This window comes from Oncorhynchus mykiss, chromosome 16 (genome assembly GCF_013265735.2).
Source record: "Oncorhynchus mykiss isolate Arlee chromosome 16, USDA_OmykA_1.1, whole genome shotgun sequence".
Taxonomy (NCBI): Eukaryota; Metazoa; Chordata; class Actinopteri; order Salmoniformes; family Salmonidae; genus Oncorhynchus; species Oncorhynchus mykiss.
Window position 1 is genome coordinate 28153443 of NC_048580.1, and position 23754 is coordinate 28177196.

General features: G+C 43.7%; 1 protein-coding gene across 3 annotated transcripts; it reads right to left on the reverse strand.

Annotated features, from left to right (window-relative positions):
• Positions 1 to 11904: 11904 nt before the first annotated feature.
• On the reverse strand, positions 11905 to 23469 carry maz (MYC associated zinc finger protein). 3 transcript variants are annotated; one of them, XM_036946694.1, is made up of 7 exons: positions 22427 to 23469; positions 21969 to 22119; positions 21465 to 21571; positions 20616 to 20863; positions 16755 to 16827; positions 16274 to 16445; positions 11905 to 14304 (listed from the first exon to the last, which is right to left on the reverse strand). In XM_036946694.1, the coding sequence occupies exons 1-7, from the start codon at positions 22457 to 22459 to the stop codon at positions 13958 to 13960; spliced, it is 1131 nt and encodes a 376-aa protein (XP_036802589.1). In that variant the 5' UTR covers positions 22460 to 23469; the 3' UTR covers positions 11905 to 13957. The 3 variants fall into 3 exon arrangements, with proteins under 3 accessions (XP_036802589.1, XP_036802588.1, XP_021421205.2); XM_036946693.1 differs by having other exon boundaries at positions 21174 to 21571; XM_021565530.2 differs by having other exon boundaries at positions 16764 to 16827; positions 21174 to 21571; positions 22427 to 23468.
• Positions 23470 to 23754: the final 285 nt, after the last annotated feature.

Genomic DNA, 23754 nt, shown 5'->3' on the forward strand with positions numbered 1-23754 from the left:
CTTACCTTTGACGAGCTTCTTTTGTTGGCACTCCAATATGTCCCATAAACATCACAAATGGTCCTTTTGTTCAATTAATTCCGTCGATATATATCCAAAATGTCCATTTATTTGGCATGTTTGATCCAGAAAAACACCGGTTCCAACTTGAGCAACGTGACTACAAAATATCTCAAAAGATACCTGTAAACTTTGCCAAAACATTTCAAACTACTTTTGTAATACAACTTTAGGTATCTTTTAACGTAAATAATCAATCAAATTGAAGACTGGATGATCTGTGTTCAATACAGGAAGAAAACAAACTGAAGCATGTGTTACGCCCCTGAAAAAGGGGAGAAATAATCACGAGAGTGATACGGTGTTGTTTTCTCAATTCAACTTTTAGTGCAATGAGAAAAGACCTGATTTCCCCGGGAATATGGGTGGAGACCAGAGCAATCAATCTCAGGCTCATAGATTAAGAGCATTTAGTAGATCACAGATTAACACTTTTAGGCACCACAAAATAAAGTAATCGATATAAAGTTTACACATTACTCTCACAATTCGTACCCTTTGCACGCTTGACGGATTTTAACTTTAACACAATTATATGAATGTTATCAATCTCTATCAACTAATACTGAATGCATGATCTTTTTAACCTTAGATGTTTTAAGATCCTCACATACTATGAACTTACTAATACTTTTTAATGTATAACAGGCTATGAATATTTCCTTTAACCTGTCACACTCTCCCCGACAAAATAAATGTTGTCCCAACATTACCAACATTGTCTTCTTCAACAGTCCGTATGCACTGGACCTAGAAAATCCTCTTCTGTGAGGTAGTACTTGAGCAGAAGTCAAGAGTTATTGTTCAAATATAACTAACAAGTTATATTCACATATCTGTTGACCACCTATATAACATCAGCAGTCTTTTCTCATACTATTGATCAACAGTCCATCAATTGTAATGTTCTATATGCATAGTCTGCAAATTGTCTATTTTGAAAGTCTGTGAAATCAGACAGTAGTCCATGGTCAAACATGTCAACTCTGTAGCCTCATGTTTGCTGAAGCCCATACATGTAAGGTGGCTGAAAGTAACATTGCTGTAGTGATGGCAGCCAAGGAACCAGTCCTGGTGCAGAGTAGACAGGGAACAACTGTGGTTGTGGCTGGATACTGTAGCAGGAAGGAATACCAATCTGATCATAGGTGATACGTCTTGGAGGGTGTCTCTCTCTTTGTGGCAGCTGGTAGGCTGGTTCCTCAGGTTCAGCAGCATCAGTTAATGAAGGAAAGGCACTTGGTGGATCATCAGGCACACTTTCAGCAGGCAAGTTAATCTCCTCAGCAGGCGGGTCTTTAACTGTTGTTGTCTCCTCCAGCCGCTTTTCAACAAGAGGCTGTGCTGATAGCGTATCAGGGACTGGCTCTGCAACTGTCTGTTTCACTGTTGGGGGCCTGTGTTCCCACTCTCTCGCTGGTTCAGCATTCCTCTCCTCAGGTACTGTAGGAGATGTGGGAACCTGTAGCTGCTCATGATGAAGGTCATATTCATCCCCGCTGTCTTCATCAGAATCTAGAGGCTGTGATGCAGGCTGGTGTCTCCTCGTATTCTGACCTTTGTCCACTTTGGTCATTTCTGGTTGTGTCTCAAAAGGTAAGTGGTCACAGGACATGAGCAGGTGTCTGTGCAGGACCCTGGAGCGTCCCCTACCCTTTTCTGGTCACAATTCATAAATCGGCAGGTCTGAACCCATTTGTCTCACCACTGTGTGAATTGTATCTTCCCAATAGTTACGGAGTTTGCCTGGTCCTCCTCATGGTGTCTGGTTTTAAATCAGAACTCGCTCGCCAGGCTGTAGCACTGAACTCCTAACTTTAGTGTCATAGTACTTCTTACTTCTTTCAGCGGCTTTCTGAGCATTTTCATTTGCAATGGCGTATGCTTCTTCCATCCCTCATTTCCAGTTCTCCACGTAGTCTCGCTGGTTACTGGAACCTGCCTCTGTGCACAATCCAAAGAGCATATCAACTGGAAGCCTGGGTGATCTCCCAAACAGAAGATAAAATGGTGAATAGCCAGTCACTTCGCAATGGGTGCAGTTATAGGCATAAACCAGTTTGTTCAGAGACTCCTTCCAATTTGCCTTTTGTGTCTCAGTTAGTGTCTTTAACATTTGCAACAATGTTCTGTTCATGCGTTCCACTTGACCGTTTCCCATCGGGTGATAGGGTGTTGTTCTGGACCCCGCCATGCCACTGAGTTTCTTTAACTGATGGAACAACTGATTTTCAAATTCTCCCCCTTGGTCATGGTGGATGCGGGACGGGAACCCAAACTTCAGGGCAAAGTCATTGAAGATGAGATTTGCAGCAGTTTTACCTGACTTTGATGTGGTGGCATAGGCTTGAGTGAAACGTGTAAAATGATCAACAATCACGAGGATGTACTCATAACCCCCTTTGCATCTGTCGAGATGAAGGAAGTCTATACATACCAGTTCAAATGGCTGTGTTGTCACAATGTTTGTCAGAGGAGCTCTTGTTTCATGGGCTGGCTTTTTCTGCTTGACACAGTTACAAGTTTTAGTCGATGTCAGATTGCATATATGGCCAGAAGAAGCGGTCACATACTAGTGATACAGTGCGGTCAGTACCTTGGTGTCCCATGTTATTGTGCAACTCTTCCATCACTTTACCTTTGTACTGCTCTGGTAGAACTAACTGCTTGCGGGCTGTAGTGATTCTGTACAGAATGCCATCACTGTCTATTGTCAATTTGTCCCATTCTCTGAATAGGCATTTTGTCTTTGGACTTGATTTATTTTGCTCTTTAACTGGAGGTTTGGAACCAGACAGTTTGAAATTGAGCACAGGACAGATGACCGGATCAGATTCTTGTGCCTCTCTTATTCCATCTTTTGGGATCGAGCTGGTTGTTGCAGTGGTTGTCTCACCTTCAGCTGATACTGACATAGATGCAGCTGAAAGTGACCAAGGTACAACAGCCTCTTTCTGTACCTCAACTGCTTGTATCGTGGTGGCAATGGTGTCTGGTGGAAACTCCTCAGAAAATTCTCTCATCAGTGACTCTACATCCAGTGGCATCCTTGACAAAGCATCTGCATCACCGTTCTCTCTGCCTGGCCTGAACTTTATTGTAAAGTGGAAATCAGCCAAGTCTGCAACCCACCTGGAAGTGGTTGCGTTCAGTTTTGCAGTAGACAGAATGTAGGGTTGTTATCGCTGTATACAGTGAAGGTCGGAGCATAGTACAAATAATCATGGAACTTATCAGTGATTGCCCATTTTAGAGCTAGAAATTCTAGCTTGCTCAAGTGGTAGTGATAGTTATTCTCAGCTGCTGTTAAGGTTCGAGAGCCATAAGCAATGACCCTAAGCTTCTCATCTTGCTTTTGATAAAGAACTGCTCCCAAGCCTTGGTGTGACGCATCAGTGTGTACAACAAATGGCTGAGTGAAATCAGGGAAACCTAAAACTGGTGGGTGAAGCAAACACTCAATCAGCTGTTCAAGTGCCTGTTGATGCTGGTCAGGCCACAGGATTGGCTTGTGTGAGGGCACCACATGACTTAATTTCTTTGTTTTTGTTTTCCGTGGGTGGTCAGGTAATTTCTCTGAATCTGCTTTCAGGAGGTCATACAGGCAGCTGGCACTCCTAGAAAAGTCTTTGATGTACTGTCTGTAGTAAGTGAGTAAACAAAGCATTTTTCTGAGCTGGCCCACAGTCTCTGGTCTGATTACTTTCAATGCTCTTACTGCTTCAAAATTGGCTGGGTCAACTCGGCTGCCCTCTGCAGACACTATTCTGCCCAAATAACGGACCTGGGGTTTAAAGAGATCACACTTACTTGGTTTGAGTTTAATGCCATACTCTCTGAGACGCTGCAAAACTTTTCGCACATCATTCACATGGCTGTCGAATGTTTTACTGAAAACTAGCGTGTCGTCCAGATAAGGAATGCAGATGTTATCCCGGAGCCCTTCCAAACATTCCTCCATACACCACTGAAAAGCTGCAGGAGCGTTCATGATGCCGAATGGCATACGTATCCACTCATAGAGTCCCCACGGGGTCACAAATGCTGTCAGTGGTCTGCTTTCTTCAGAGATGAACCCCTGGTGATACGCTTTTCCCTGATCTAAGAGGGAGAACCAGGAATTACCACCTAAACTGTCCATGATGTCTTGGAATCGAGGGATGGGCTGGCGGTCGGGATGTGTCTTTCTGTTCAGATCTCTGTAATCTATACACAACCGCAGGGTCCCGTCCTTCTTACGAACGCACACGATAGGTGAAGAATATGAAGAGTTTGACTTCCTAACCCAGCCCTGGACTATGAGGTCATAAAGGTAACCCTTCATCTCCTGATACAGTGGCCTGGGCACTGACATGTACAGTATGTGCGCTTTACTGGTTCAGAGTCCTTTAGAGAAATAGTCATTTTCAATCGTTCAATGCAGCCAATGTCATTGTCTGATCTGGAGAAGGAGTGACACTCTTCTCTAAGCATTTGCCTAACAACCTCTCTCTGCTCTTCGGTTAGGTGAGTTAAACCTACTGGTGGATCCCACTGTTCAGTAGCAGTACATGAGGTTCGAACGCTGGTGTGATTCACTGTGGCTGGGGTGACAGTTTTTTCAAAGACTTGTGCAGGTAACACAGTCATAATGGTTTGTACTGTACCGATTATTGTGCGTCCTAGCAGGGCAATGTCGTGGTCTGTGGGGTTAGAGACATCAAGCAGGATAACTGGAAAAACACCTTTCCTGACTCTGACTAGTGTGTCAAAGAACTCAAGGTCGTCTGGCCACTGCGGGTTCAGATCTGGCTGGAAAAGCATTGTCATGTCATATTTTAAAGGCTGGGAAGCTACACGGCACTCAATCTGAATGCTACTGTGTTTTGGTACAGCAACCTTCTCTTTCTTGGTTTTCACTGCGTATTCATCTGTCTGTTCTGCGCTAACAGCCTGTATAAAAGCTCTCACCTTGTTTCTTTTGAGGCTTGGGAAAGCTGTTTTTACTGAATCACCAGCAGCAAGAGCGACATCATTGAAATAAACAGAGAAAAGAGCCGGCCTGAGAATTGAACCCTGTGGCAACCCCATAGAGACTGCCAGACGTCCGGACAACAGGCCCTCCGATTTGACACACTGAACTCTATCTGAGAAGTAGTTGGTGAACCAGGCGACGCAGTCATTTGAGAAGCCAAGGCTATTGAGTCTGCCGATAAGAATGCGGTGATTGACAGAGTCGAAAGCCTTGGCCAGGTCAATGAATACGGCTGCACAGTATTGTCGTTTATCGATGGCAGTTATGATATCATTTAGGACCTTGAGCGTGGCTGAGGTGCACCCATGACCAGCTCGGAAAACCAGACTGCATAGTGGAGAAGGTACGGTGGGATTCAAAATGGTCGGTGATCTGTTTATTTACTTGGCTTTCGAAGATTTTAGAAAGGCAGGGCAGGATGGATATACAGTAGGTCTATAACAGTTTGGGTCTAAGGTGTCTCCCCCTTTGAAGAGGGGGATGACCGCAGCAGCTTTCCAATCTTTGGGGATCTCAGACGATACGAAAGAGAGGTTGAACAGGCTAGGAATAGGGGTTGCAACAATTTTGGCGGATCATTTTAGAAAGAGAGGGTCCAGATTGTCTAGCCCAGCTGATTTGTAGGGATCCAGATTTTGCAGCTTTTTCAGAACATCAGCTGTTTGGATTTTGGTGAAGGAGAAGAGGGGGTCAAGTTGCTGCAGGGGGTGCTGAGGTGTTGGCTGGGGTAGGGTAGCCAGGTGGAAAGCATGGACAGCCATGGAAAAATGCTTATTGAAACTATCGATTATCGTAGATTTATCGGTGGTGAAAATGTTTCGTATCCTCAGTGCAGTGGGTAGCTAGGAGGAGGTGCTCTTATTCTCCATGGACTTTACAGTGTCCCAAAACTTTTTGGAATTAGTGCTACAGGAAGCAAATTTCAGTTTGAAAAATCTATCACGAGGGCTATTCTATGCTAATGCTGAACCCCACAGGATGTTTTTGTGCTGGCCAAGAGCAGTCAAGTCTGGGGTGAACCAAGGGCTATTTCTGTTCTTAGTTCTACATTTTTTGAATGGGGCATGCTTATTTAAGATGGAGAGGAAAGCACTTTTGAAGAGAACCAGGCATCCTCTACTGACGGAATGAGGTCAATATCCTTCCAGGATACCCGGACCGGGTCGGTTAGAAAGACCTGCTCCCTGAAGTATTTTAGGGAGCGTTTGACAGTGATGAGGGGTTGTCGTTTGATCACGGACCCATTACACAACCAGGCAATGAGGCAGTGATTGCTGAGATCCTGGTTGAAGACAGCAGAGGTGTATTTAGAGGGCAAGGAACATGTATAACCACGTCAACCCATGACATCCACATCCGGCTTCTTCACCTGCGGGATCGTCTGAGACCAGCCATCCAGACAGCTGATGAAACTGTCAGAAACCGTCTCAGGGAATTTCATCTGCATGCTCGTCGTCCTCACCAGGGTCTAGACCTGACTGCAGTTTGGTGTTGTAACCGACCTCAGTGGGCCAATGCTCACCTTCGATGGCCACTGTCACGCTGGAGAACTGTGCTCTTCACGGATGAATCCTGGTATCGACTGTACCAGACAGATAGCATGTATGGTGTCGTGTGGGCGAGCAGTTTGCCGACATCAACGTTGTGAACAGAGTGCCCCATGGTGGCAGTGGGGTTATGATATGGGAAGGCATAAGCTTCGGACCATGAACACAATTGCGTTTTATCAATGGGAATTTGAGTGCACAGAGAGACCGTGGTGAGATCCTGAAGCCCACTGTCGTGCCATTCATCGGCCGCCATCTCCTCATGTTTCAGCATAATACTGCATGGCCCCATGTCGCAAGGATCTGTACACAATTCCTGCAAGCTGAAAATGTCCCAGTTTTTCCCTGACCTGCATACTCACCAAACATGTCACCCTTTGAGCATGTTTGGGATGCTCTGGATCGATGTGTACGACAGCATGTTTCAGTTCCCGCCAATATCCAGAAACTTCGCCCAGCCATTGAAGAGGAGTGGGACAATATTCCACAAGCCACAACTAAGAGCCTGATCAACTTTATGCAAACGAGATGTGTTGTGCTGCATGAGGCAAATGGTGGTCACACCAGATACTGACTGGTTTTCTGATCCACACCGCAACTTTTTTTTCAAAGGGTATCTGTGACCAACAGATGAGTATGTGTATTCCCAGTCATGTGAAATTCGTAGATTAGGACCTAATGAGTTTATTTCAATTGACTGATTTCCTTATATGAACTGTAATCCAGTAAAATCTTGAAATTGTTGCATGTTTTTTTAAATTGTATTTTTGTTCAGTGTATTTTGGGCTGTAACTGTATGACAATACCCTGAAATAAAAGGTGACATTCTGTACTGTCGCCTCATATGATACAAATCCAAAATGCTTGAATATAGTGTAAAATGTAAAATGTTAGGTTCACTGTCCAAATACATATGGCGAGGGCTGTATAACATTTCCAGTATTGATAATCAATCACATTATAAAAGAGTTTGGGGTCCCAGAGCCGAGGGAACCTTTGGAATGTAAACATTGTTTACATGCAGTATCAGTCAAAAGTTTGGACACACCTACTCATTCAAGGGTTTTTCTTTATTTTTACTATTTTCTACATTGTAGAATAATAGTGAAGACATCAAAACTATGAAAAAACACATACGGAATGTTGTAGTAACCAAAAAAAGTGTTTAAAAAAATCTAAGTATATATTACATGTTAGATTCTTCAAAGTAGCCACCCTTTGCCTTGATGAAAGCTTTGCATTCTCTCAACTAGCTTTACCTGGAATGCTTTTCCAACAGTCTTGAAGGAGTTCCCACATATACTGAGCACTTGTTGGCTGTTTTCCTTCACTCTGTGGTCCAGCTCATCCCAAACCATCTCAATTGGGTTGAGGTCAGGTGATTGTGGAGGGCAGGTCATCTGATGCAGCACTCCATCCGCTCTCCTTCTTGGTAAAATAGCCCTTACACAGTGTGTTTTGAGTCAATGTCCTGTTGAAAAACAAATGATAGTCCCACTAAGCGCAAACCAGGTGGGATGGCGTATCACTGCAGAATGCTGTGGTAGCCATGCTGGTTAAGTGTGCCGTGAATTCTAAATAAATCACTGACAGTGTCACCAGCAAAGCACCCCCACAACATCACACCTCCTCCTCCATGCTTCAAGGTGGGAACTACACACGTGGAAATCATCTGTTCACCTACTTTACATCTCACAAAGACACAGCGGTTGGAACAAAAAAAAACACATTTGGACTCATCAGACCCAAGAACAAATTTCCACCAGTCTAATGTCCATTGCTCATGTTTCTTGGCCCAAGCAAGTCTCTTCTTATTATTGATGTCCTTTAGTAGTGGTTTCTTTGCAGCAATTTCGACCATGAAGGTCTGATTCAAGCAGTCTCTTCTGAACTGTGATGTTGAGATGTGTCTGTTATTTTAACTCTGTGAAGCATTTATTTGGGCTACAATTTCTGAGGCTGGTAGCACTAATGAACTTATCCTTTGCAGTAGAGGTAATTCTGAGTGTTCCTTCCCTGTGGCGGTCTTCGTGAGAGCCAGGTTCATCATAGCGCTTGATGGTTTTTGCGACTACGCTTGAAGAAACGTTCAAAGTTCTTAACCCTTACGGAGTTACTGACCATGTCTTAAAAGCAATGATGGACTGTCGTTTCTCTTTGCTTATTTGAGCTGTTCTCGTCATAATATGGACGTTGTCTTTTACCAAATAGGGCTACCGTCTGTATACCACCCCTACCTTGTCACAACACAACTGATTAGCTCAAACGCAATAAGGAAAGAAATTCCACAAATTAACGTTTAACAAGGCACACCTGTTAACCGAAATGCATTCCTGGTGACTTCCTTGTGAAGCTGTTTGAGAGAATGCCAAGAGTGTGCAAAGCTGTCATCAATGCAAAGGGTGACTACTTTGAAGAACCTAAAATATAAAATACATTTTGATTTAACACTTTTTTGGTTACTACAACATTCCATGTGTTATTTCATAGTTTTGATGTCTTCACTATTATTTGACAATGTAGAAAATGGTAAAAATAAAGAAAAACCCTTTTGACTGGTACTGTATGTCTAGGGTGGTTCCTGGGGTTGCCTATGAATTGTCTTGTATTGTATGTACAGTGCCTTGCGAAAGTATTCGGCCCCCTTGAACTTTGCGACCTTTTGCCACATTTCAGGCTTCAAACATAAAGATATAAAACTGTATTTTTTGTGAAGAATCAACAACAAGTGGGACACAATCATGAAGTGGAACGACATTTATTGGATATTTCAAACTTTTTTAACAAATCAAAAACTGAAAATTGGGCGTGCAAAATTATTCAGCCCCCTTAAGTTAATACTTTGTAGCGCCACCTTTTGCTGCGATTACAGCTGTAAGTCGCTTGGGGTATGTCTCTATCAGTTTTGCACATCGAGAGATTGACATTTTTTTCCCATTCCTCCTTGCAAAACAGCTCGAGCTCAGTGAGGTTGGATGGAGAGCATTTGTGAACAGCAGTTTTCAGTTCTTTCCACAGATTCTCGATTGGATTCAGGTCTGGACTTTGACTTGGCCATTCTAACACCTGGATATGTTTATTTTTGAACCATTCCATTGTATATTTTGCTTTATGTTTTGGATCATTGTCTTGTTGGAAGACAAATCTCCGTCCCAGTCTCAGGTCTTTTGCAGACTCCATCAGGTTTTCTTCCAGAATGGTCCTGTATTTGGCTCCATCCATCTTCCCATCAATTTTAACCATCTTCCCTGTCCCTGCTGAAGAAAAGCAGGCCCAAACCATGATGCTGCCACCACCATGTTTGACAGTGGGGATGGTGTGTTCAGCTGTGTTGCTTTTACGCCAAACATAACGTTTTGCATTGTTGCCAAAAAGTTCAATTTTGGTTTCATCTGACCAGAGCACCTTCTTCCACATGTTTGGTGTGTCTCCCAGGTGGCTTGTGGCAAACTTTAAACAACACTTTTTATGGATATCTTTAAGAAATGGCTTTCTTCTTGCCACTCTTCCATAAAGGCCAGATTTGTGCAATATACGACTGATTGTTGTCCTATGGACAGAGTCTCCCACCTCAGCTGTAGATCTCTGCAGTTCATCCAGAGTGATCATGGGCCTCTTGGCTGCATCTCTGATCAGTCTTCTCCTTGTATGATCTGAAAGTTTAGAGGGACGGCCAGGTCTTGGTAGATTTGCAGTGGTCTGATACTCCTTCCATTTCAATATTATCGCTTGCACAGTGCTCCTTGGGATGTTTAAAGCTTGGGAAATCTTTTTGTATCCAAATCCGGCTTTAAACTTCTTCAGAACAGTATCTCGGACCTGCCTGGTGTGTTCCTTGTTCTTCATGATGCTCTCTGCGCTTTTAACGGACCTCTGAGACTATCACAGTGCAGGTGCATTTATACGGAGACTTGATTACACACAGGTGGATTGTATTTATCATCATTAGTCATTTAGGTCAACATTGGATCATTCAGAGATCCTCACTGAACTTCTGGAGAGAGTTTGCTGCACTGAAAGTAAAGGGGCTGAATCATTTTGCACGCCCAATTTTTCAGTTTTTGATTTGTTAAAAAAGTTTGAAATATCCAATAAATGTCGTTCCACTTCATGATTGTGTCCCACTTGTTGTTGATTCTTCACAAAAAAATACAGTTTAATATCTTTATGTTTGAAGCCTGAAATGTGGCAAAAGGTCGCAAAGTTCAAGGGGGCCGAATACTTTCGCAAGGCACTGTATGTATTGTATGGTTAGCATTTTCACTTTGGTCACCAATAATTGGTGTTCGACAGTCCAGCAGGTCTGTCGACTGATAACTGCCCCCGGGAACAATTTCAGTTGCCCTCCTGGTGCAGTAGAACATTTTGAGAATGAAGAGATATACCTTCATTCTGCAAAATAAATCAAGATGGTCTGGAGATGGGATGAAATATCTCACAGGGAGCAATGCATGGCAGGCAATCAGCATGCTTTCTTTTTTAGAATAGTAGTTATGTCAGAGAGATTGGAAAACTAGTGTAATGTGTTTCGTTACGGAATGGTTTTTCGGCAACTGTAAAGCCCTCACTCCACAGCTGAGAAATTGGCTCAAGAAAGGTCCTCATGCTTTAGTAGAACGACAGAACAGTTAATTCTGACCATAGAAATATAAAACACAATGGGGGCATTGTAAACTGTGTATAACGTTACACATTGGAAGAGTATCAATAAGTACTACTTTGTAAAAAAAAAATATATATATATAATATTTGGAATAAAATACAATATGAAGACACTTTGCAAGCTAGTTTGCAGGCTGCATCCAAAACATTCCCCACAAAAATACAGGAAGACCTCCTCAGAAGAGAATGTGGAAGAAACCATTGTTTACACCCATTTATATCGGTCAGAAAATACACATGCTAATATTGGTTTAGAAAGGACCAGATCTGCACAGTAGTAAGATCACATGCGCTTTCATTTCCAGGAAAATAGAGATATACTTTTGTAGGGACTGTATATTTCATCATGATTATTATTAGTATCGGTGCAGAGGGATTACTCAGTGTGCAGCAACACACGCACAGGAGCCAGAGCCAAATACGATTACACAACAGGGGTCAAGGTTACATGCTCATCTCACGCTTAACATATTTTAAGTCAAAGATACCAACACACACACACACACTGTTACCAGCTGCATGCCACTACCCACCATTTTCACTGCACCGTATCAACACAAAATCCAAACACTTCTGTCAAGCATGTAACACACACACAAATAATGGACACACCCTCACCTCATATGTTTACTGCTTTTACTTTTAATAGTCAAAAATTACAAAATAATAACATGATCTCTATACTTCATCTACAAAATAATAACGTAATATTCATGATCACGGTAAGCATCAACTGTTTTTTGCTCTAACTGTTCAGACATGCATACTGTTGAGAAATATAAAAATATAATAAATACATCCCATTAGTATTCTTAATGAATCCATGACTAAGATTTAAAATAGTTCAGAATAAAATAATTAAAATAGCAGTTGAGTACAATAAGGCATTACGATGTATCACAAGAGCTGTACAGATTCCTAGAATAGAGGTATTTTTTTGTTGTTGCTTAACGCGGGAAACCTAAAATAACTTTTAATAAAACACTACTTTTCTCAACAGGAAGAACAAGTCTCCAAATTAAATAATTAGAAGCATTTTTTTTTTTTAAATATAACATACCAACACTAAACTGATTAAATGAAGTACTTCACAACAAAACCGGGATTTGTTGAAAGCATACCAAGGGTGGGCCATCGAATGCTAGTAGTATAAAGTTCCTGGATATTCATATCTCGACATGACCTTTAAAGCCCTTCCATGACATCACTCTTAACCACTGAAAATGTCAAACAATCAAAGATATCTGAGGAAAGGTGATCTTTCTCCTCAGATTCATGGAGAGCGCTAAGTTATAATACGAGTTGTACTCAAATGCTGTGTGCTATACATGGTGGTGTTAATGAATTAGTTTTAATATGGTGGACTCGTGCTAGGAACAAAACAAAGAACACTATGGCAATAACAGTTACAAAGAAATAAAATGGCAGACATGGGTACAATTATTTTGACTGAATCAATCGATACTTTAAAATATTTGTTTTCAACCATCTTTAGCGTAAGGGGGACTGATGCTAACGTTCTTGTAGGTAGTATTAGCTAGCTTCACTTTAATGCAAATTGTGTTTTTAGGTGTCAGTGAAATATGTCATGAATGTGGCTGTACAGTAGCAGTAATAAGAATAACCATTATGTATTAAATGTGGTTGTGCCCAAAGAGAAAGACGCAGAGCAAATGCATCTTTACGAAACCTGTCTGAACCTTCAGCGGATTAAACGTCCACATTTTTAAGGTGCTTGACACTCCTGAACGCAACTTTGCCAATTGTTTCTCTCTCTCTCCACTGTACCTGAAACACATCGATGCAGTACACCCCTCCGCTGTTCATAAACACCAACACAGTACCCACTAGGCACAGACATCAATTCAACGTCTATTCCACATTGGTTCATTGAAATGACATGGAAACAACGTTGATTCAACCAGTGTCTGCCCAGTGGGTATGGGCTAACCTCCAGATCCAGCGTTGGCCCTATTTAAAACAGACTACATCCATATGCTCACAGCATTACACAATTAAAACGTCACATCTACTCCTCTTCATTTCTGGAGGATAGCAGCCTCTGACTTATGTGCAATTCACCCCCTGAACCTCTCATTCTCTTTCAGAATAGACTCTTCTACATACCCCCTTGTTATATCATGTTCCTATTACATCACTCCCCAACTTACTACAAGGCTATCTTATGAATGTTTGGAGAAGAGAGCGACAAAATAAACAAAAGGAGAGGTGGTTGGTGTGACTGACATTGAGTTACAGTACATGGTGCATTACTAGCAGAGGGGAGTAGTTGCTGGGACTGGGGGAGGGCAAGGGGGAGAGAAAGGAGGGAGGGAGAGGGATAGAGCAGACAAGTCCACAGTGTCATGGGAGTACTGAAAGAGAAAGAGTTCAGCCACGTTGGGTACACGTCTGTATTTGTCGTTATCTAGCATCATCGAATCAGTGTACAGGACATACAATGTCCCCCTCCTCCTCGCTCTACAATATTCTTGCATACTTTCTCTTCCCTAAGCCAGACCCCTCTTTCCATCCCCCCCCCCCCCCCCCTCCCCTAGCTATGGGACTCAGAGGGGCCAAAGTTTACAACTGAGGCTCTCCCCTAAGCAAGCCTCCTAACCTTATTACTACGGGTCTTAGGGACTCAAGTGGCTGAAGTTCAACTGCGGCTCTGCTAACTGTGGGACTGAGGTTGTATGCTGGAGCAGTCCGACACCAGCAGGTCCACCACTGCGTTGCTGTTGACGTAGACAGTTGGGGCAGACACCATGTTGCTGAGGGACACGGAGGAGCTGGACGCCCCGCTAGCAGGAACAGTGCCGGAGGAACCCCCTTGGCCCCCAGTACTGTGGGTGCCCATGTGGCCCTGCAGCTGGGTGGGGGTCTTGCAGTGCACCCCGCACAGCTGGCACACAAGAACACCACTTGAGCCCGTGCCGCCGAAGCCACCAGCGCTCTCCTTCCACTCCTGGCCGTGGTGCTTCTGGGCGTGGACGCGCAGGTAGGTCAGAGTGGTGAAGCCTGGAGGAGACGGAGAGAGTTAGCAGTTAACGTCATTTTAAGCCAGGCGAGACTGAAAACGTTCTAGATAATAATAAAATTATTAAGTGTGTGTTCCAGGACTTGACAATTGTTTATTAAACATTTAATAAAACCATTTATAAACATTGAATGTTTATTAACATCTTATAAACCACTTAAACTCTAAAATGTTTATTTATACACTACTGGTCAAAAGTTTTAGAACACCTACACATTCAAGGGTTTTTATTTTTACTATTTTCTACATTGTAGAATAATAGTGAAGACATCAAAACCACATATGGAATGTTGTAGTAACCAAAAAAAAGTGTTAAGATTCTTCAAAGTAGCCACCCTTTGCCTTGATGACAGCTTTGCACACTCTTGGCATTCTCTCAACCACCTTCACCTGGAATGCTTTTCCGACAGGTTTGAAGGAGTTCCCACATATGCTGAGCACTTGTTGGCTGCCTTTCCTTCACTCTGCGGTCGGACTCATCCCAAACCATCTCAATTTGGTTGAGGTCGGGGGATTATGGAGGCCAGGTCATCTAATGCAGCACTCCATCACTCTCCTTCTTGGTAAAATAGCCCTTACACAGCCTGGAGGTGTGTTTTGAGTCATTGTCCTGTTGAAAAACAAATTATAGTCCCACTAAGCCCAAACCAGATGGGATAGTGTATCACTGCAGAATACTGTTGCAGCCATGTTGGTTAAGTGTGCCTTGAATTAAAAAAAATAATCACAGACAGTGTCACCAGCAAAGCACCCCCACACCATCACACCTCCTCCATGTTTAACGGTGGTAACCACACATGCGAAGATCATCCGTTCACCTACTCTGCGTCTCACAAAGACACAGCGGTTGCAACCAAAAATCTCCAATTTGGACTCCAGACCAAAGGACAAATCTCCATCGGTCTAATGTCCATTGCTTGTCTTTCTTGGCCAAAGCAAGCCTCTTCTTATTATTGGTGCATTTTAGTAGTCGTTCCTTTGCAGCAAATCGACCATGAAGGCCTGATTCACACAGTCTCCTCTGAAGAGTTGATGTTGAGATGTGTCTGTGACTTGAACTCTGTGAAGCATTTATTTGGGCTGCAATCAGAGGTGCAGTTAACTCTAATGAACTTACCCTCTGCAGCAGAGGTAACACTGGGTCTTCCTTTCCAAAAATGAACTTTTAACAAGGCACACCTGTTAATTGAAATGCATTCCAGGTGACTACCTCATGGAGCTGGTTGAGAGAATGCCAAGAGTGTGCAAAGCTGTCATCAAGGCAAAGGTTGGCTACTTTGAAGAAACTCAAATATAAAACATATTTTGATTCATTCATTACTTTTTTGGGAAGTACATGATTCCTTCCAAGTGTTATTTTATAGTTTTGATGTCTTCACTAGTATTCTACAAGGTAGAAAATTGTAAAAATAAAGATTGAATAAGTAGGTGTCCAAACTTTTGACTGGTATTTTATTTTTTGACTGGTATTTTTTTGGTACTTTTACCCCTTTTTCGTGATATCCAATTGGTAGTTACAGTCTTGTCCCATCACTGCAACTCCCCTACGGACTCTGGAGAGGCGAAGGTCGAGAGCCATGCATCCTCCAAAACATGAATCTGTCAAGCCGCACTGCTTCTTGACACACCGCTCACTTAACCCAGAAGCCAGTCGCACCAATGTGTAGGAGGAAACACAGTCCAGCTGGCGACTGAAGTCAGCCTGCAGGTGCCCAGTCCACAACAAGGAGTCGCTAGAGTGCAATGGGACAATCCCGGCCTGCCAAACCCTCCCCTAACCCAGATGACGCTGCGTCAATTGTGCACCGCCTCATGGGTCTCTCGGTCACAGCAGGCTGAGAGCCTGGTATCGAATCGCTGCGCTACTCGGGAGGCCGTGAAACGTTTACTAACATCTTCTAAACTATTTGTGAACCTTTTCATCAAACAATACAAGTTGTTGACACTCACTGCGGTTACAGATATGGCAGGAATGGTGCTGCGATTGGTTGTGCACCCTCATGTGATCGGTGATGTAGGCAGCCGACAGGAGCTTGCCGCAGATGTGGCACGGTACCTTCTCCTCGTGGCGGATCATATGAGCACGTAGCCGGTCCCTCGTGGCGAAGCTGGACTCGCACGTCTAAACACATCGAGAGTGATGAGGAATGACTGGTTATCAATAAAGACACAGAAGGCAGCAGTTTAAAAGCAAAACAATCTCCCATTGTATTTAATTCAGGGTTGGAGTCAATTCATTCAATTCAGGAAGTAAACTCAAATTGGAATTTCGGGTTACTTCCTGAATTGAAATGGAATTGATCCCAATCCCGAGTTTATTACAATGGATCGTTATGGTACGAAGGATTTAAGGTATAGAGAAGCAAATTGATGGCTAAGAATGACTGTATTGAGATTTGAGAGGTGTAAAAGGATAAAAAGTAGCACAAACATCAAGTACCGGACACTTGAAGGGTCGTTCAGATGAGTGAACTTGTCTGACATGACTATTGAGATGATCAGGCCTGAAAGAAGTGAGAGATAGAAAGGGGTAAGACAACAACACCTTGTTATAGACTTTCTCCAGCAGAAACTGTGAATCTGTGAAAGGGACATTACATTTAACATTCCCAGGCCACAAACCATTATGAATGAAAAAGATAAGCACCATGTAATTCCCAAATTTTTGGTGCTTACATTTTCCATTCACAGACAACCAAATGGCATGGGATGTGGACTTATCTCGACTACTTTTGAGGTGTGAAAACATGTGACAGACTTGATCGTGGAATGTAACGTCCCTTTAAAGCAGCAATCAGCAGTAGAAACAATAAAGTGTTTCCCCCACCCCTGTTTTGGTAAAATGCTGAGGGATGGGGCTGGACAAATGTAACCACTTTCAAATTCATAGTCAGAGCTATGGATGCAAGGACCATCCTTGGTATCAAAATGACATTTTTAACCATGTTTTGAGGCTATTTTGTGTTTGTTTACATTGGATGCCACAAAAAGTCATTCAGTCACAAGAGCATTAGTGAAGTCAGGCACTGATGTTGGGCAATTAGGCCTGGCTCGCAGTCAGCATTCCAATTAATCCCAAAGGTGTTTGATGGAGTTGAGGTCAGGGCTCTGTGCAGGCCGGTTTAGTTCTTCCACACCAATCTCGACAAACCATTTCTGTTTGGACCTGGCTTTATGCACAGAGGCATTGTCATGCTGAAACAGGAAAGGGCCTTCCCCTAAGCACAGAATCGTCTAGAATGTCATTGTATACTGTAGAGTTGAGTTCCCTTCACTGGAACTAAGGGGCCAATCCCGAACCATGAAAAACAACCCCAAACCATTATTCCTCTTGCACCAAACTTTACAGGTGGCACTACGCATTCGGACAGGTCGCATTCTCTTGGCATTCGCCAAACCCAGATTTGTCCGTCGGACTGCCAGGTGGCGCAGCGGTCTAAGGCACTGCATCTCAGTGCAATAGGTGTCACTACAGTCCCTGGTTCGATTGCAGGCTTGCGTATGGTGATCCTAGGCTTGTGTGCGCCTGCTCGGCCATGGAAACACATTTCATGAAGATCCAGACAAAAAGTTATTGTGCCGACGTTGCTTCCAGAGGCAGTTTGGAACTCGGTAGTGAGTGTTACACGAAACTCAAACCGGCTGCGCACGTGCGCCATCGTGCATTAATGTATTTTGTCCCCCCACACCAAACGCGATCACGACACTCAGGTTAAAATATCAAAACAAACTCGGAACCAATTACATTAATTTGGGGACAGGTTGAAAAGCATAAAACATTTATGGCAATTTAGCTAGCTAGCTTGCACTTGCTAGCTAATTTGTCATATTTAGCTAGCTTGCTGTTGCTAGTTAATTTGTTCTGGGATATAAACATCGAGTTGTGCATTTCAGGTAAAATAACAAGGTCCTCTACTCCAACAATGAATCCACACATAAAACGATCAACCGAATCGTTTCTAGTCATCTCTCCTCCTCCTGGGCTTTTTCTTCTCTTGACTTTATATTGTATTTGGCAACTTGCATAAATTAGGTGCATTACCGCCACTGACCTCGCTCGTCTTTCAGTCACCCACGTGGGTATAACCAATGAGGAGATGGCATGTGGGTACCAATGAGGAGATGGGAGAGGCAGGACTTGCAGCGCGATCTGCGTCACAAATAGAACGACTTCTATTTTAGCCCTTGGCAATGCAGACGCTCTTTGGCGCGCGCGAGCAGTGTGGGTACAATAATTGAATAATATAGATTTCAAAATGTATTTTGCAACGCTCACGCACGCGATGCGAGCGGTGTAGTCAGCCTGTTACAGATGATTTTTATGTGCTTCAGCACCTGGCGGTCCCGTTCTGTGAACTTGTGTTGCCTACAACTTTGATGCTGAGCCGTTGTTGCTCATAGATGTTTCTGCTTCACAACAGCACTTACAGTTGACAAGGGCAGCTTTAGCAGAGCAGATATTTGACCAACTGACTTGTTGGAAAGGTGGAATCCAAGGACGGTGCCAAGTTGAAAGTCACCAAGATCTACAGTAAAGCCATTCTACTGCGAATGTTTGTCTTTGGAGATTGCTCGATGTTATACAACTCTCAGCCATGGGTGTGGCTGAAATAGCCCAAACCACAAATTTGAAGGTGTCCACATTTGTATATATAGTGCATTCCGATTGTATTCAGACCCCTTGACTTTCCACTTTATGTTACACACTTATTCTAAAATGGATTAAATCATTTTTTCCCTTCATCAATCTACACACAATATCGCATAATGACAAAAACAGGTTTTTCTGAAATGTATGCAATGTATTTAAAAAACTAAACGAAAATATTACATTTACATAAGTCAGTCCCTTTAATCTGTACTTTGTTGAAACACCTTTGCCAGCGATTACAGCCTCGAGTCTTCTTGGGTATGACGCTGCAAACTTGGAACACCTGTATTTTGGGAGTTTTTCCCCATTCTCCTCTGCCAATCCTCTCATGCTCTGTCAGGTTGGAGTGGGAGTGTCGCTGCACAGCTATTTTCAGAGATGTTTGATCGTGTCCGTGCTCTGGTTGGGCCCCTCAAGGAAATTCAGAAACTTGTCCCGAAGCCACTCCTGCGTTTATCATGGCTGTGTGCTTAGAGTCACTGTCTAGTTGGAAGGTGAACCTTTGCCCCAGTCTGAGGTCCTGAGTGCTCTGGAGCAAGTTTTCATCAAGGAGCTCTCTGTATTTTGCTCTGTTCATCTTTCCCTCGATCCTGACTAGTCTCCATGTCCCTGAAAAACATATCCACAGCACAATGCTGCCACCTCCATGACTAACTGTAGGGATGGTGCCAGGTTTCCTCCAGATGTGACGCTTGGCATTCAGGCCAAAGAGTTCAATCTTGGTTTCATCAGACCAAAGAATCTTGTTTCTCATGGTCTGAGAGTCCTTTAGGTGTCGTTTGGCAAACTCCAAGCAGGCTGTGATGTGCCTTTTACTGAGAACTGGTTTCCATTTGGCCACTCTACCATAAAGGCCTGATTGGTGGAGTTCTGCAGAGATGGTTGTCCTTCTGGAAGGTTCTCCCACCTCCACAGAGGAACTTTGGAGCTCTGCCAGAGTGACAAATGGTTTCTTGGTTACCTCCCTTCCCAAGGCCCTTCTCCCCCGATTGCTCAAGGGTAGAAGACGGCCAGCTCTAAGGAAGAGTCCTGGTGATTCCAAACTTCTTCCATTTAAGAATGGAGGCCACTGTGTTCTTGAAGACCTTCACTGCTTCGGACAATTCCTTCGACCTCATGGCTTGGTTTTTGCTCTGACATGCACTGTCAACTGTGGGACCTTACATAGTCTGTGTGCCTTTCCAAATCATGTCCAATCAATTGAATTTACCACAAATGGACTCCAATTAAGTTGTAGAAACCTCAAGTATGATCAATGGAAACAGGATGCACCTGAGCTCAATTTCGAGTCTCATAGCAAAAGGGTCTGAATAGTTAGGTAAATAGGCTCTCTTTTTATTTGTAATATGTTTTTTTTTAAAACTGTTGTCATTATGGGGTATTGTGTTGGAGAAAATAATTTAATCAATTTTATAATAAGGCTGTAAATTACAAAATGCACTGTATAGTGTATCATATATTTGATTGCCCCTTTAAGCACAGTGTATCACTGAGGCACAAAGCAGAAGAAAACGGCCCTAAATGCAGGGAAAGGTACTATCTTAAGAAAAAAATTATGTTGCCTGCCCCAATTAACATGACCCTGCTCCCTGGCTCAATGACCACTACCCTGCTTTCTGGCCTATAGTATGCCACTCTCACCTGGAGAAAGCCTTGGCACAGTGAGGGCACACATATGGTTTCTCCACACCGCCTTGGTGAGAGCGCACGTGGTGGCTCATGCGGTCCTTCCTCTTGAACCGCTGCTGGCAGATGGGGCAGGAGAAGGGTTTCTCATCCGAGTGGGAGAGACGGTGTCGGTTTAAGTGGTACACATCTCGGAAAGCCTTCCCGCACGTCTCACAGGCGTGGTTCTTCCGCACGGGGTTCGGGTTGGGGTTCGATGGCCGCTGGGGTGGGGATGATTAGAAAGAGATGCGCTTACAGTACAAACAGTTTTTTATTTATTGGAGTAGTCGATAATTACACATGCATCTGTGTAGATCATTGACATATCATATTGTCCATTCTTTGGGTCTTTCCGAACCACTCAGACACACACGGATCGCGACACCTAGATAATTTCTCTGGGCCATTTGCATAACATGCCGAATTCCCTTTATTCCCACAATCTCCATAAAGACCATGCAAGAGGAACCTAAATTATACTTTTCTTTTTCACGGACGACAACAACAACCTCCAGAAGCGCCATGACCCACCTGTACTGTCGCCCCCGCCACCATGACGACAGCAGCAGGAGGAGCATGGGGGTTAACTCTAGCCACTACGCTCGCCATGGCAACCCCTTCGCCATCCTGACTACCCAGAGCTGGCAGCTGGGACGCCAGCATGCTGGGAGGGGGGAGAGGGGGAGGAACGGAGAGGTGAAGCAGGGAGAGGGGGACCGTATGCCTCTCCGCCCTCTCTCCCGACACCGCCTGCGCCGGCCCTGCGCCACCGCCAACCTCCTTTGCCCCCTCCTCCTGCTCCCCTGCTCGCCTCATGCGTACCCCTGTGTGGACCGACTGGTGTCGCCGCAGGTTGTAGTTGTTCTTGAACTGCTTGCTGCATATGGCACAGATGTGTGGCACACGGGCAGGCCGGGAAGTTGTCTTCACTGTAGGACAAAAGAGCGGAAGAAGAGAGGGAATGAGAAATGAGAAAAGAACAAATGAGAAAAGAACAAATTCTTATTTACAATGGCAGCCTACCCCGGCCAAACCCTCCCCTAACCCGGAGGACGCTGGGCGAATTGTGCACTTCCCCTATAGGACTCCCAATCACGGCCGGTTGTGATACAGCCCCGGATCGGACCTGAGTCTGTATTGTCGCCTCTAGCACTGCAATGCAGTACCTTAGACTGCTGCGCTACTCAGGAGCCCTTAAGTAATGTATCATATTATAACAGATATCTTGTTTAGCAATCTACATTACATCCTTTTCAACTTAATTGCCGATAACTGCTGAAAAATCAATAGTATTTATATGTATTTCACACCCCATGATTCTCTCACCAGGTAAGGGTTCTTCATTGAGGGCAGCAGTGTCCACCGTGGAAGGAGGCTGGGCTATGTTCTCTGTGGGAGGGGTCTGAGGAGAGGCAGTATGGACTGGTAAGAGTTCTGATTGGAGGGTCCCCTCCACTTGGTTTTGGTTGGGAGTAGTCTGGAGAAATAAACACTGATCTATTAGCATAAAGTCACTGCATTGTATACCACCAACAACATTTTGCTGTGCCAGGAGTACCCATTCATGTGCATTTTACCAGTAAGGCTATTGTCTCATAAGTCTTCTCAAGTACCCCCAGGGGTCCTAGTAACCCTGATTGTGAACCACTGGTCTAGACGAGATGCTACTTTGCATCACATAAATGTGTAGGCCCCGGAGCAGCGGGGCACAAATTCTTCAAAAGCCAATCTTCAGAAAAGCGCGCACACAAACACAACAAGAAAGAAGGTCCATTAAGACTTACCTGGAAGAGAAAATTGCTCCAAGCAGCATCCATTTTGAACCAAAGTGACGAAGAGTATAAAGTCAGTTAAGTAATCCTGATTGCGATTCGACAGTGAATCGTTGGCATATTCTTTAATCACCCTATTGGCTATTGAGGCGCGAAGATCTAAGTAAACAGTATTCAAATGCAGCAAGAAGAGTATGCTATCGATCATCCGAAAGGGACGTGCAACTATAACAAAAAATGTACTAATAGAAGGATTCAAGCTATTCGTATTCACGCAGGCGTTACGATTAGGCTGACTAGGCTGTCTGCCTGAGTGGAATTGCCTGGTCCAATAGTGGCCTATTTCTCTTTGACTGTGGTTTCTAACTTTAATTTAGAAAAGCACAATTATAAAAATAAAAAAAACGTATATCTTTTGGCATTGATGACTTTCAAACCAAATATGTGTGCACAAAAATCTGTTATTTATATAGCCGTAGTCATACATAATAGCTAGATTTTAAAATGAAATGAATGCATTTTACGCACAATGCATATTATTGTCAGCGTTATAATAAACGCATTTGAAAGAGTAGCAGTTCATGCTTTTGAATGTATTAATAAATTTGTCCGATTTCCCCCAATAGGCCAATCGGGTGTTTGACGAAGCCTCGTTGTTGGAGTCAAGCCCTGACCCTGGCAAAGAGCGCTCGCTCCGGGCCGCAGCCTATCGCTCCACCTCGGCTGTTCAAATGCGAGGATGTCATTTTCTTTTTTTATCGCTCGCTCTCCCTCCTCCCTCCCTGTCTCTTTCTTCCTTTTTCTTTTTAAATTCCTCTTTCTTCTCCCCCTCCTCTCCTTTTCTCGCACGACTATGTCCCAGTTGCTCTTAAAGGGATCGGATTTCTCTTCGGACACCCCCTTTCATTTCCGTCTCCCTCATGGAGCACATGCTTTCGGCCCCTCCTACTCGGGATTTCGTCCGACAGACATTTCACTACAGTATTTCTCAGACCATCAGAAATAGATGTCTGCCGTTTCTATACAGAGCTCCTCCGCAGCGCACGCGTACTAGGAAAACAGTGAGAAAAACCTTCCATACAAGTGCCTCTTAAAGGGCGGGACGCAAGGACGCAATTGTGGGGATGACAGTGTCAGATATAAAACACGCACAGCTACAGGACAACAACATAACCTATCAGAACGTTTTCATATCCGATAATTGTCGTGTCTAGTATAGCCTATCTTGTTCTTGGTTTGTATAGGCTAGATAAACATGCAGGATGCAATGATGACAAACATAAACCTTCAATCAATTTGGGAATATGCTCAAGCCTAAGCAAATTAATGCACATTGTAAT